The 15,000-nt window shown below is 47.1% G+C and overlaps 1 protein-coding gene across 1 annotated transcript in view; it reads right to left on the minus strand.

Annotated features, from left to right (window-relative positions):
* sh2d3a (SH2 domain containing 3A) overlaps positions 1-15,000 on the minus strand; it is a gene marked incomplete at its 5' end in the record, with an annotated part of 39,282 nt that overhangs the window by 7,545 nt on the left and 16,737 nt on the right. The window contains 5 exons of the mRNA XM_080524562.1: positions 1,408-1,569; positions 2,506-2,694; positions 3,080-3,237; positions 3,811-3,930; positions 9,541-9,626. Coding sequence (XP_080380688.1) covers positions 1,408-1,569; positions 2,506-2,694; positions 3,080-3,237; positions 3,811-3,930; positions 9,541-9,626 — 715 coding nt within the window. The remainder of the gene's footprint in view (positions 1-1,407; positions 1,570-2,505; positions 2,695-3,079; positions 3,238-3,810; positions 3,931-9,540; positions 9,627-15,000) is intronic.

Here is a 15,000-nt window from a genome sequence, read left to right on the forward strand (position 1 = left end):
GAGGGGGGGGAGGAGTAGGAGGAGGAGGAGGGGGAGGAGGAGGGGGAGGAGGAGGAGGTGGAGGAGGAGGAGGAGGAGGAGGAGGGGGAGGAGGAGGAGGTGGAGGAGGTGGAGGAGGAGGAGGAGGAGGAGGTGGAGGAGAAGTAGGAGGAGAAGTAGGAGGAGGAGGAGGGGGAGGAGTAGGAGGAGGAGGAGGGGGAGGAGGAGGGGGAGGAGGAGGGGGAGGAGGAGGAGGAGGAGGGGGAGGAGGTGGAGGTGGAGGAGGTGGAGGAGGAGGAGGAGGAGGTGGAGGAGGTGGAGGAGAAGTAGGAGGAGAAGGAAGTATGTGAGTAAGAGCCAGGGAGGTGTGTTACCGGACAGCTGACTCAGGATGAATCGTTCTTAGTTGAACATGAATACATTTACTGTTATGTTCATTCTTATGCTGAACTTGTATGTTGTTGTTGTTGTTGTTTTTTGGGGGGGCGGGTGTTGTAATCTATCCTTCCAGTGGAGTTGTTACTGTTGTTACTTCCTGTTACCCTAGATTGGTATTTTGTACCCTATTCAAATTGTGGAATGCACTGCCAGTTGACATTAGGGATGCAACCTCAGCAAATATGACCCATCTTTTTAATATTGCCTTTAAATGACTAAATAATGAAATTATGATTATATAATGATTCAAATCAAATCAAATCAAATTTGATTTGTATAGCGCATTTCTTACAAGATGCAACTCAATGCGCTTCACACAATGAAAATGTTCAGTCAATCAGTCAATCAATCAATACTGACAGAGCCGCGAGCAGGCAAAAGTAAAAACCTGTATACTATGTAGCCAGGAAAAAAATCCCTTGCAGCCCTCTACCAATAGAGCGACTACTAGCCAGTTTGCCAGTATTGGAGCACTTTGAGCTGCAACGTTTGCAGGAAAAGTGCTATACAAATAAAGTTAATATTATTATTATTATTATTATTATTATTATTATTATTCCCATAAATGTGACAGCAGCCGGTGAAACCGGGAACAAGTCGGCATTCAATCAAATTGTTCAGACTTTTATTCTGAACAATGTAAATACATTGTTGAAAATCAATTACACGCTCGCTAGTCGAGCCAAAATACTGCAATGCAATGGATTGGGTGAGTAATCCCCACTACTACCTAGTTAACTAGAACACTACTTTACATTGTTAGCAGGCTCACAAAACAAGCTGTGTTAGCTGACTAGCGACGTGTGACGTTGATTTTCAACAACGTTGACATTTCTTAACAATTTTCAGAATAAAAGTCTGAACATTTCATCGGCTGCCGACCTATACTGCCGATACTGTATTTCTTATACCTATCAAATATGAAATATATGTGGGGAGGTGGAACAGCTCGTAGGTAAGGATGTGTGAGCATCATCTGGGAGTGTTTACCTGGCAGTCCACACTGAGCATGTGCAGAGCGGTGGTCCTGGCGTCGCAGCGTGTGAACAGCTCCTTCAGCGCCAGCAGCACGGTGGGCTCCAGAGGACGGTTGTTCTCCGGGAGGAGGAGCGACTCAAACCGCTCCAACTGGAAACACGACGCCATCTCCACCTGGTGGTATTACTACCTTATTACTACCTTATTACCGCATGATTAATGTGTCATTGCTACCTTATTACTGCTAACTGCTAACTGCTAACTAACTGCTAACTGCTAACTAACTAACTGCTAACTACTAACTTCTAACTTCTTTCTTTCTTAATTCTTTTTATTGATTTTTTTAGACATATACAGTACGTTAGACATTACACGTTACTTATGGGGTGGTCGGGTGAGCTGGTTCATATCAGGCATAGCGGCATGTAGACAGCGTTACATGAAAAGATAAATACATGAGTATATAGATATATACTATATATCTAAAAGGTATTAAATACATAGAAAGTGGAGAGCCGCCTCCATCAGCCCCTATACAGCCTAGTATGCCCCTAGATGTTTCCCACCCCCAGTTCATCATTGATCAAAATAAATAAATAAAACGTAATGGTAATACCCCTAAAAGAAAAGTACTGAAATTAACACAAACCAAAAGCATAACCCCAAACAAACCATAACATAAAATCAAAATCATAATAGGACAATAAGGGTAAGGAGGGGGAGGGGGGGGGCATCTAGTCATCATCTGGTTGAATGGTGATCTTACTCAGGTGATCGGCGAAAGGCTTCCAAGTCATGTCAAAGGTTGTATTGTACTTTCTAAGTGAAAATCAAATTTTTTCTAGTTTAATGTGGTTCAGGAAACTTCTAACTTCTAACTGCTAACTGCTAACTACTAACAAACTGCTAACTACTAACTAACTGCTAACTGCTAACTGCTAACTGCTAACTGCTAACTAACTGCTAACTGCTAACTGCTAACTACTAACTACTAACTAACTGCTAACTGCTAACTGCTAACTGCTAACTACTAACTAACTGCTAACTGCTAACTGCTAACTGCTAACTGTGACAGCGTTATAATTCAATAACACAGCACGTGAAACGAACCTGAGGCCGCTGGAAGTGCGGTTCCTCTGCGTGGTCCGGCCCGTCTCCGTCCCCCAGCGCCCCGGGCAGCCCCGCGGCCTCCTGGGCCTCCAGGCAGCTGAAGGAGGTCTCCGTGAGGCGGGCGCGGCTCTGCCACTTCTCCTCCGCACGCAGGCGGTCCACGTGGCCGTGGCGCTTAGACTCCGGAACCTTCATCACCACGGCACACACACACACACACCACAATAAACATACACACCACAATAAACATATATACACACACACAACACGGGACGTCACACGGGACGTCAATGATCTACAGTATGTAGGCCCTTATGAAGGTTTTGTGAAGGCTTTATGAAGGCTTTGTCGAGGCGTTTTAAGTGGTAACTCATTTAAGCAGAACTAAATGTGTCAGTACTTCCTTATCTCTCACGTCTCGTGAACGTATGAGCATTGTCACTCTTGTTTCGGAAGAATAAAGATTTACTGTTTTGAAGAAGGAAAAAATAAGCAATCAAAGTAGTAGAGGAAGCAAAGCAACTAAAGAAAGTGAACTCGTTAGAATCGAATGAATTTGATCCGAAATGGTTACCTGGACAACCAGCTCGTCATAGAAACAGGAGGGGTCGACTCTGGAGCGCGAGGGCAGAGGGGGCGGCCCCCCGGGGAAGAGGGCGGAGACTCTGAGGGGTTTGGGCGGAGCTCTGGGGTGCAGCTGTCCGTCAGAACCTCGTAGGGTCACCCCCCCACCTAGGGACCAGAGGGTCAGCTGTGTGTTACCTGGATACGTGTGTCTGTGTGTGTGTGTGTGTGTGTGTGTGTGTGTGTGTGTTTGTTACCTGTGTGTGTGTGTGTGTGTGTGTGTGTGTGTGTGTGTTTGTTACCTGTGTGTGTGTGTGTGTGTGTTTGTTACCTGTATAAGTGTGTGTGTGTGTGTGTGTGTGTGTGTGTGTGTGTGTGTGTGTGTGTGTGTGTGTGTGTGTGTGTGTGTGTGTGTGTATTGCTCAGTATCTGCTATTATTGGTAGCCACTCAATATGGAGAAGGCGGTGATTATTGTACCCGTGAGCTGGATACTGTCTGTTTTACAGTATTGATACTGTATCTGTCAACCCACTGTTATCATTTGGTGTGAATAACATCCTGTGTGTAGCATAACTGGTTGTTGGCTCAGCTCTACTGTAACTGACTGTTTTCATAATGTCAAAATGCACTGATAGTATCTATGTCCTTTAGATATTGTACATTTATGTGGACATAAATAAAGCATTTAAAATGTGTGTGTGTGTGTGTGTGTGTGTGTGTGTGTGTGTGTGTGTGTTACCTGGGTGGGCAGGGCGGGTGTGTCGGGGGCGGGGGCTGAGCAGGGGTTCACTGCCTGTGCGGAACACTGGAGAGATGGGGGCAGGGCCAGTGTCCTCTGACTGACAGCTCTGAGGCACACCTGGATGGACAGGTAGAGGGAGGTTAGGCAGAGGTAGGAGTGCACAGGTGTGTGTGTGTGTGGGTGTGTGTGGGTGTGTGTGTGTGTGTGTGTGTGTGTGTGTGTGTGTGTTACCTGTATGAGTACCTGTACTATAATTAATCTCCAAGTGATTGAAAGCAAACCTGAACACTAAATGCTAAGTGAAACATGACACCTTTCTGCACATTTTAAAGCAAGGTTTCTTTTTATTTTCATTTTTCAGAGTTTTTAAATGATAAAAAAGGAAAAGGGCCCTGTGCCAAAGTTTGGGAACCCTTTTGGGTTATTCTTTGTTACCTTTTGAGAAGATGATTACTAAGGCCCAGACCAAGGTGATTTACTTGTTAGGGCTTCAATGAGTCATGTGAATATAATTCCAGGGTTGAACTACATATTCTGAAGTAACTCCATGCCTTCTAAAGTGTCCCACTGCGGTGGCTGTTGTGTTTGGTGTTAAAAACCATGGGTCCCGTCAAGGAGAAGGCTACAAAAAACTCGCTACATTTCCATTTTACATTTTTGGCATTTAGCAGACGCCTTATTCCAAAGTGACTTACAATCAATACATTTGACTGAGCAAGTGAATCATCAATCCACCAGTCGTAGCAGGAAGAGTAATCAAGCTCAGGCCCGGGGCCATTGGCAGTCTCCGTGATAGAAGGAAAAAAGAAACTAAAAAAACAAAATACAGATTTTTTGGGTATAGACACTGGGGAAACAGAGAAACAGTACAGAGGGGGCAGTAGAAGTCGTGGGGGGGACAGTAAAGGGGAAAAGTGGGTGTCTCAGAGAGAGTGAACTGCACCAACTCAGTCACCGTGGACAAACGGGTCCGGGTCTACCCCAACACGAAGCCATGGATGACTGGGAAGGTCCAAAAACTGATCAACGAGAGGGACAACGCCTTCTTCGCAGGGAAGAGCACACCGCTGTACAGCTCCACCAGGGCCAACCTAAAGCGCGGCATCAAAGCGGCCAAGGCAGAGCACAGAGAGAAGATTGAGGAATGCCTCCTGAGCAACGACTCCAGGCGGATGTGGCAGGGGGTTCAGCAGATGACAAACTTCAGAGCCAACAGGCTCACAGCCGCAGAGGACGACCCCCTGCTGGCGGGAAAGCTGAACACCTTCTACGCCCGGTTCGACGAGGGGCGAACGGAGGTAACCGCAACACAAACACCACTCTCTCCAGCTCTCAGCAGCCTCACCCTCACAGAGCATGAAGTGAGACGCGTACTGAAGGCGGTGGACCCCAGGAAAGCCTCGGGGCCGGATGGCGTCCTGGGACGGGTGCTGAGAGACTGCGCCGACCAGCTGGCCGGGGTTTTCACCAACATCTTTAACCAGTCCCTGTCCCAGGCCACCGTCCCACCCTGCCTGAAAACCTCAACTATCACCCCAGTCCCGAAGAAAAGCACGGTGAGCTGCCTAAACGACTACCGCCCGGTGGCACTCACACCAATCATCATGAAGTGCTTCGAGAAACTAGTCCGGGCCCACATACTCACACGCCTCCCGCCCAACCTGGATCCATACCAGTTCGCCTACAGAGCCCACAGGTCCACAGAGGACGCCATCGCGACGACTCTCCACGCCACTCTATCCCACCTGGAGAGGGGAAACAGCTACGCGAGACTGCTCTTCGTGGACTTCAGCTCCGCCTTCAACACCATCCTTCCAGACAGGCTAGTGACCAAACTACTAGACCTGGGTCTATTACACTCTATATGTGCGTGGATCAAGGACTTCCTGACCGACCGCCCCCAGAGGGTGCGGGTGGGCCCCCACACCTCCACAGCCCTCAGCCTCAGCACTGGGTCCCCCCAGGGCTGCGTGCTAAGCCCCATCCTCTACAACCTCTACACCCACGACTTCACCCCCGTCCACCCCAGCAACTACATCGTAAAGTTTGCAGACGACACCACCGTGGTGGGATGTATCTCGGGGGGGGACGAGGCGGCGTACAGGGATGAGGTAGAGCAACTGAGCAAGCTGTGCAAGGTTAACAACCTGCTGCTGAACAAGTCAAAGACCCAGGAATTCATCGTAGACTTCAGGAGGAAAAAGTCCGAGATCCAGCCCCTGCTCATCGACGGAGAGAGCGTGGAGAGAGTCTCAACCCTCCGATTCCTGGGACATCACATGCGGGATGACCTGACCTGGAAGGACAACACAAAAGGCACCATCAAGAGGGCACAACAGCGGCTATACACCCTGAGATGCCTCAGGAAAGAACACAACAAGCAGGAGATACTGGTGGCCTTCTACCGCGGCGCAGTAGAGAGCATCCTCACCTACGGCATCTGCAACTGGTTCTACAGCTGCACAACAGCGGAGAGAAATGCGCTACAGAGAGTCGTGAGAACAGCACAGAAGATCACCGGCGCCCCCCTCCCCTCTCTGGAAGAGCTGTACAACACACGCTGTCTCAGGAAGGCCTCCAAGATCTCCAGGGACCCGACCCACCCTGGGCACGTACACTTTATCAGGCTGCCCTCGAAAAGGAGGTACAGGACCCCGGCCGCTAAGACAAACAGACTGAAGAACTGCTTCTACCACAGGGCCGTCAAGGCCCTGAACACAGCAAAGGCCTAAGTTCTGGGCCCAGGACAGTCTGGACGGATTGTATGGCAGCTAGTGCTGAGGCACAAACATGTACATTTCAAGCCTGCAAACTGTGACACTTTAAATAACGTGAAAAAATACTTTTGTGCAATATGACAACCCTAGTTGACTATCTGTGCAGTATAGTACAGTGGATTGTGTACATAGCCTTTATTTATGTAAACCAGCTCCTTACCTTCTTGTGATTTTATTCTTTTTCTAAAACTTTTTTTTTTTTCCTTTCCTAACACCAGGGGAGCCACCCCTCCTAAATTTCGTTGTTTGGTACCTGTACTGTAGCAATGACAATAAAGTCCATTCATTCATTCATTCATTCATTCACAGTGCTGGGGGGTAGTGGATGTCTCAGGAGGAGCAGTTAAGGTGTAACCTGAAGAGATGGAGGTCTTCAGTCTCCGACGGAAGATGGATAGTGACTGCAGTTCTGACAGCAGTGGGAAGCGCATTCCACCAGAGAGGAGCCAGTGTAGTGAAGAGACGTGATCGGGCAGCGCAACTGCCAGATCAACCTACCCATTTCCACTGTCAGAAACATCATCAGAAAAATGGAAAATAAATGGAACAATTGAATTCAAGGCAAGATCTGGAAGACCAAGAGTCTGCGTCTGTCTGGGGGTTCCAGCAAGACAATGACCCGAAGCATACCTCCAAATCAACCAGGAAGTACCTCCAGTACTTTACCTCCAGTACAAGTAGAAGATTGAGGAATGCTTCCTGAGCAACGACTCCAGGCGGGTGTGGCAGGGGGTTCAGCACATGACAAACTTCAGAGCCAACAGGCTCTCAGCCACTGAGGGCGACCCCCTGCTGGCGGAAGAGCTGAACTCCTTCTACGCCCGGTTCGACGAGGGGCGAACGGAGGTAACCACAACACAAACACCACTCTCTCCAGCTCTCAGCAGCCTCACCCTCACAGAGCATGAAGTGAGACGCGTGCTGAAGGCGGTGGACCCCAGAAAAGCCTCGGGGCCGGACGGCGTCCTGGGACGGGTGCTGAGGGACTGCGCCGACCAGCTGGCCGGGGTTTTCACCAACATCTTCAACCAGTCCCTGTCCCAAGCCACCATCCCACCCTGCCTGAAAACCTCAACAATCATCCCAGTCCCGAAGAAAAGCACGGTGAGCTGCCCAAACGACTACCGCCCGGTGGCACTCACACCAATCATCATGAAGTGCTTCGAGAAACTGGTCCGGGCCCACATAGTCGCATTCCTCCCGCCCAGCCTGGATCCATACCAGTTCGCCTACAGAGCCCACAGGTCCACAGAGGACGCCATCGCGACGACTCTCCACTCCACCCTATCCCACCTGGAGGGGGGGAACAGCTACGTGAGACTTCAGCTCTGCTTTCAACACTATCCTTCCAGACAGGCTAGTGACCAAACTACTAGACCTGGGACTATCACACTCCATCTGCGCATGATTCAAGGACTTCCTGACTGACCGCCCCCAGAGGGTGCGGGTGGGCTCCCACACCGCCACAGCCCTCAGACTCAGCACTGGGTCCCCCCAGGGCTGCGTGCTGAGCCCCATCCTCTTCAACCTCTACACCCACGACTTCACCCCCGTCCACCCCAGCAACTCCATCACCGTGGTGGGCTGCATCTCGGGGAGGGACGAGACGGCGTACTGGGATGAGGTGGAGCAGCTGGGCAAGCTGTGCAAGGTCAACAACCTGCTGCTGAACCAGTTAAAGACCCAGGAAATCATCGTGGACTTCAGGAGGAAAAAATCTGAGGTCTAGCCCCTGCTCATCGATGGAGGGAGCGTGGAGAGAGTCTCAACTCTCCGATTCCTGGGGGTACACATACAGGAGGACCTGTCCTGGAGGACCAACACAGCAGCCATCATCAAGAAGGCACAACAGCGGCTCTACTTCCTGAGAGTCCTCAGGAACTACCACCTCAGACAGGAGCTGCTTGTGACCTTCTACCGCTGCACAGTGGAGAGCATCCTCACCTACTGCATCTGCATCTGGTTCTCCAGCTGCACAGCCGCAGAGAGGAAAGCGCTACAGAGAGTCGTGAGATCGGCCCAGAAGATCATCGGCGCCCCCCTCCCCTCTCTGGAAGAGCTGTACAACACACGCTGCCTCAGGAAGGCCTCCAAGATCTCCAGGGACCCATCCCACCCTGGGAACGAACACTTTGTTCGGCTGCGCTCAGGCAGGCGGTTCAGGACCATGTTCGCACGGACAAACAGACTGAAGCTCAGCTTCTACCCTAGGGCCATTCAGGCCCTGAACACAGCCAAGACCTAGGTTCTAGGCTCTGGACAATCTAGACAATTTGATGGCAGCTACTAGACTGTAAACATAAGTGCAATTGAAATACAACTGTGAACATTCTAAATCTGCCACTGCGACACTTTAAATGAATGAAGGGTTACAAATATTATGTGCAATATGACAACCCATGTTTACATAAGGTTCAGATATAGGAAAAAGTTAGGATATGTATAGCATAGCATAGTGTACAGCACAGTGTTTATTGTATAGTAGATAGTGTACATAGCCTTTATTTATTTATGTCAACTTGGCTCTCTTGGTTTTAGTCTTTTTTCCAAGCACCAGGGGAGCCCCCCCTCCTAAATTTCGTTGTACGGTACCTGTACTGTATGAATGACAATAAAGACCATTCATTCATTCATTCATTCATTCATTCAGGAAAGACGGATGAAGGTTTTGGAATGGCCATCACAGTCCCCAGACTTGAATATTATTGAAGAGATTTCAAACATGCCGTGCATTCAAGAAGGCCGAAGAGTATTTCTGAGCAAGAGGTGTTCTGCCAGGAAGAATGGGGAAAAATTCCCAAAACAAGAATTGAAAGACTCTTAGCTGGCTACAGGAAGCGTTTGCAAGCTGTTATAGTTGCCCGAGGACGAGGAGGAGTTACAAAGTACTAGCTGACAGGGTTCACAAACTTTTGCACACTTGCGTGCTTGCGTGCGTGCGTGCGTGTACCTGTGCGTAGGTTGCTCTCAGACTGGGTTGATTGTAGCGAGGGGTTCCTACCCAGGTTCTGCAGGTTGGCTGGCTGACTCCCACTCCTGAACACACACACACACACACACACATTCTGTCATAACAGCCACTATGAAACTGTGTGTGTGTGTGTGTGTGTGTGTGTGTCGTATATTTCTGTAGTATGTATGATCTATGTATGAATATGTAGTATGTTTTAGACACACACACATGCCAGGGCATGCAGGGACACAGATGACCAGCAGGGACCTTTGGGGGTTGGGCAGGGACACACATGCACGCTGGCCCCTCCCCTCTGGAGGGGAACGGGGAGAGAGACACAGAGAGCGCTCTCTTGCAGCCCAGGATCCACGGGGAACAGATGTAATGTATAAACCTGCCTGTAACTGATTAAATTGTCTTAAACTAACTGTTCTTTGATTCATAATCAATAAGAATACACGACAGTAAATGGCGAGCAAGCGACGGAGATAATATAACTTAATTTACAGTATTGTGCGGACTCTTCAATTCGACGAAGAAGGTAGATTTTCTGCAGAAATCTCTCTCTAGTCGATTGGTGTGTTTAAAATAGGCTGTAAATCTCAGATAAGTTATAGTCAAAAGAATCTGTGTAACGGTAATCTTGTTGGAATAGAAGCAAACAGCATAATCTTTGATGGGTGGGTGGTGAGAGCCGGACTTGGAAGCCCGTTTTTTGTAAAATATAGTGTTTGATGGTAAGGTTTGTTTGTACGGTATTGGAATATCGTGTGTGTCTGTGTAAAATTCGGTGAGGTTGTGTTTATGTGTTGGAGTGTGGGTGGACTCGGTAGTCTGTTTTATATTGTAGCAGTGGAGAACATGTGAGGCTCTTTTGTCTGTTTGGAAGGACGCCATTCAGTGTACTTTCAGCGGAGTTTAGACGCCATTTGCATTTAGACGCCATTTGCAGTGTGTCAGAGAGTCTAAAGGACACACACAGAGGCCATCTTTATGAGGGAAACGTGAACGTAGAATATTTGAATGAGATAGTTAAACTGGATTGAAAAATAATCTTGATATTGCGGTGTCGTGAAAAGTAATCGTTTATGAAAACAAGTTGTGTTAAAGAGATTGTTTTAAAGCAGGCTACAAACACGCGGTGGTTTCTCAAGGACAAAAGGGTTGTTAAATTGAGCCGCCTGCTTTCTGTCTCTGGCCTTTAGGCTTCGGACACGTAGGGGGGTTGCGTGTGATTGTTGCATTACATAGACTATAGTATTTAAGATAGAGAGATAGTGAATTGATCATTGGGGTATTTTAAAGTAGTTTAAAGTTTAAGCAATGTTATGTTGTAAAGATTGATCTGGGAGTCCACAGCGGGTTTTTCCCCCAGAAGGACAAAGACTAGCCCCTCCTTCCCCTACTCCATTTTTACACGGAGGCGCTGGCGCATGCGCAATCGATACGCAAGTCGGTTACTTGGCGCCGCCTGCTGGACGAAATACGACAATACAATTTAAAACACTAAATCCTCAGGGAGATACAGCTGAGGTCGATGAAACAGTCCGATACATTAATAAATAGATGGTTATAAATGATTGTAATGTATTACATTAATTTAATTAATTTAATTAATTACTTATCAGTTGAATTAATTATTCAGATCATTCATTTTCTGTTTCCCAAAACAATTGATTGATTCCATAAGTTTTAAATCAATGTATATGATGATATAGTGAATAATTCTAACTAATCATTCATTCCTTTCACTTAACAATTGATTTATGTATAGATTGTAAAAGTAAAAAAGATAGATTGAGAGTTTTAGGTAAGATATAGTCATTCTGTAAGACATCTTCGGTGTGGCGGCCTCTACTGGTCGAGACACGATAGGACGTTTTTAATTATTGACTGCCATCTAGTGGAAGAGACACGATAGGACGTTTTTTATTATCTACTGCCATCTAGTGGATGAAACAAGATAGGACGTTTTTAATTGTTTACTGCCCTCTAGTGGATGAAACACTATAAGACATTTTTAATTGTTTGCTGCTCTCCAGTGGACGGAATACGATAAGACACTTTGGAACACTGGTCCTCCATCAGTGCATCCGCCTGAGGTCGACGACATAGTCTTTTACAATGATAAATGGATGGTTACTTCAATTAATTTAAGTAATTACAAATTGATTGAATTAATTATTCAGATTATTTCATTTTCAGTTTTCACAAAACTTTGATCAATTGGTTTATAGTGGTCTAGGGATGACGTTTTCTTCCACAGGATTACATCAATGAAGTGTAAATGACTAAGTCTAGTTGATTGTGCATTCCTTCCGAGTAGCAGGTCGATTTCCTTACAGATTGTAATTGATAATTGATCATTTTGTTCCTTTCAAATAACAAGTCGATTTCCTTACAGATTGTAATGAATAATTAATCATTTTATTCCTTCCCAATGACAAGTCGATTTCTTTACAGGTTGTGATTAATATTTGTAATTTACATCTTTTATTTTAGTTAGGTCATTTCCACAGTGTTTGATTAAGGAATAGCAGAATAGTACATATTTGATAGTTGAGCAGTAAAAGGGTTTTTGTGGATCAGTGAATACTTAGGTGTGACCAGCTTTTGTGATTTAATAATTGTGTTGACCAGAACTGTAATTAGTATTGAATGAGTAATTAAGTGACACATTCATAAACAATTAGGAAACACATTTAAGTATAAAGTACTTACACAGCTATTAGATTTAAGTTAATACTGCACTGACATACACAAGAGGCAAGTCTGTTATTCTGAAGTTGCAGGGTTTTTGTGGGGATGGTCAATACAGTTATATTGGACTAGCATTTGTTTAGCAAACAAGACAAAATAAGGTGGGTTGTAAGGAGCGTACACCTTATCTAATATAGAATATTGTCAGCATATTGAGCAAGTAGAATGGGGTCGAATTCCACGAAGCTGTTAAAAGATATTAGTGAACATCGTGGAATGTTGGCTACGTTATCCCCTATGGCTATAGTGGAAAAAATGAATCCTCTTGTTAGGGAAATTAGCAAAATGTCTACGAAATGGAATAGCCGTTGGGCATACATTGAACAGCCGTGGCCGAAAGAGGGCAGCATTAATTTACAATTAATTGCAACATTGGAAATACTTATCAATGGGCACAAAGCACATCAAAGAGGAAAGATTAGATCAGAGAAACGCAAGTTAGAGTTAGCTATTTTAGATCTATTTAAGGTAGAGGGACAGAAAATAGCTCAGTGTCCTGCCTCCAGTCCCCCTCCATATGCTAAGGCACTGGAGGATCATTCCCAGAAGAAGAAGAAGGAGCCAAGGGGAAAAGGGGACGACAGGAGTGACGAGGAAGATGACAGCGAAGATGGCAGTGCAGACTCAAGTGATGACGACAATGCAGATGGAGGCTACAACGCGCAGGTCAGGAAGATGATAGCCACAGCCGAAAGGAAAGGTGGGAGAAGACGCCCGGAGAAAGAGGGAGATTGTCACCGAATGTCATCAAATACATTAAAGAACTGTCCAGTGCTGATTCGGGGTAACAAGATGGAATATCATCCGTGGCATCATACAGATTTGTCTGAAGTGATCGAGAAACTCCCAGTTCTTCAAGAGGGAGGACATTCGTGGACGCGAGAGGTCGACGTGATACTGACAGGAACGCAGGCCGCGATGGGAGACCTGAAAAGACTCTTAGCTTTTATTGCAGGATTGGATACAATGCAGGAAATATTGATGAAGGCAGGACTTCATAGATATATCAATACATCAGTTTATGATCCAGAGCTCTTCGCAGCAAATAGAGGCAGGCTGTGGAAAGCAATCAGAGAGACCTACCCTACTCACATTCACCCAGACAATATCATTGTGAAGCCACTGGGGGGGGATGAGAATCCCAGGGGTTATATTGCCCGTATGCACGCTCAATGGAGAAGTGTGACAGGGAAAGACGCTGAAGATAACCCCTTAGAAAAATCCATAATCAGGGAAAAAATACAAGAAGGGCTTCCTACCCCAGTTAAGGATAAGCTAGCAGAAGTGGTGGGGCTACGACACATGAACAAAGCTGTTTATATAGACCACGTAGCTCATCAAGTTGAGTTATATCGAAAGAACATTCAGATACAGAAGGCACGAGACGAAGAATCCCTCAGAATATTGACTCATTTGCAATTGACTGAAAGCGAGAGGAACATAGAGGGAGTGCAGGCTTTAGCCCCACAGCAACAGCCACCTGGAGTGCAGACTGCTACTTACCAGTCCTACTCACAGGGGCCACAAGGGGGGTATCCTGCTACTTACCAGTCCTACCCACAGGGGCCACAAGGGGGGTATCCATACCCACAAGGGCCACCAGGGGTGCAAGCGGTTCCATGCCAGATGTACACACAGCCTGGCCAAGGACCACCACCAGGGGGATGGACAGCAGCAGGGAAGGAGATGCTAGAACCATGCCAATGCGACCAGAATGGACATCTAGCCTGTGCCTGCTGCAACAGGCCCCAGGGGGGCGCAGGGGGGAGCCAAGGAGGAGGATATTGGCCCCCTACTACACCTGCTCCAGGAGTGATGAACCCTTACGGAGGCCCAGCAGCTGGCCTATAGGGGTGCCCGGAAGATCCGAGTGGGAGGTGCCAGCTGGTGGTGACACAGAAGCCTGAAGGCGCCACGCACCTCCCTATGTCTAGAGAATATGTGAAGACAATCGGATTTGAGGGAATTAAACAGCTGATTCCTACAACTGAGCTTGTAGACTTAGAGTACAAGGGACAGAGAGCAACTCTGTCAACACTTGTGTCAGAACACACGCCAACAGGGCTGCTAGGGAGAGATGCTCTATGCCAATTGAACTGTACAGTAAAATGCACACCTAACGGCTGTCAGGTGACGGTGCCATCCGGTGTTCAGATTCCATCGACAGCCAGAGTGATTAAGCATAGAACAGACCTACAAGCTTTGCCTTTAAAGGGAGCTGATATAGAATATTGGGTTGATGGGTCTTGTTACGGGGTAGGAGAAACGTTGTGCGCTGGGTATTCCTTAGTTAAAGCACAGAATTCAAAGTTTATTGTAGAACAGGCTGAGGCAGTTCCTCAGCCTTGCTCGGCTCAGTTGGCTGAATTGATTGCCCTCACAGAAGCATGCAACTTGGGAACCGGACGGAGAGTGACAGTGTACACCGACTCTGCCTATGCACATAATGTTTGTCATTTTAATGGAGCTGTATGGAGGGGGCGGGGTTTTAAGAGAACTGATGGTACGCCTATACAGCATCACGCACAGATCATGAAGCTGTTACAAGCCATGATGAAGCCAAAGGAATTAGCTATAGTGAAGTGTGCCACACACAGGTCTGACTCATCACATGTCACACAAGGTAACAGGGCTGCAGAGGATGCAGCCAAAGCCATTACAGGAGCAGACAAGGCAGGTAAAGGTCTTCTGGTCACA

This window comes from Nansenia antarctica (genome assembly GCF_963989245.1).
Source record: "Nansenia antarctica genome assembly, chromosome: 2".
NCBI classification, from domain to species: domain Eukaryota; kingdom Metazoa; phylum Chordata; class Actinopteri; order Argentiniformes; family Microstomatidae; genus Nansenia; species Nansenia antarctica.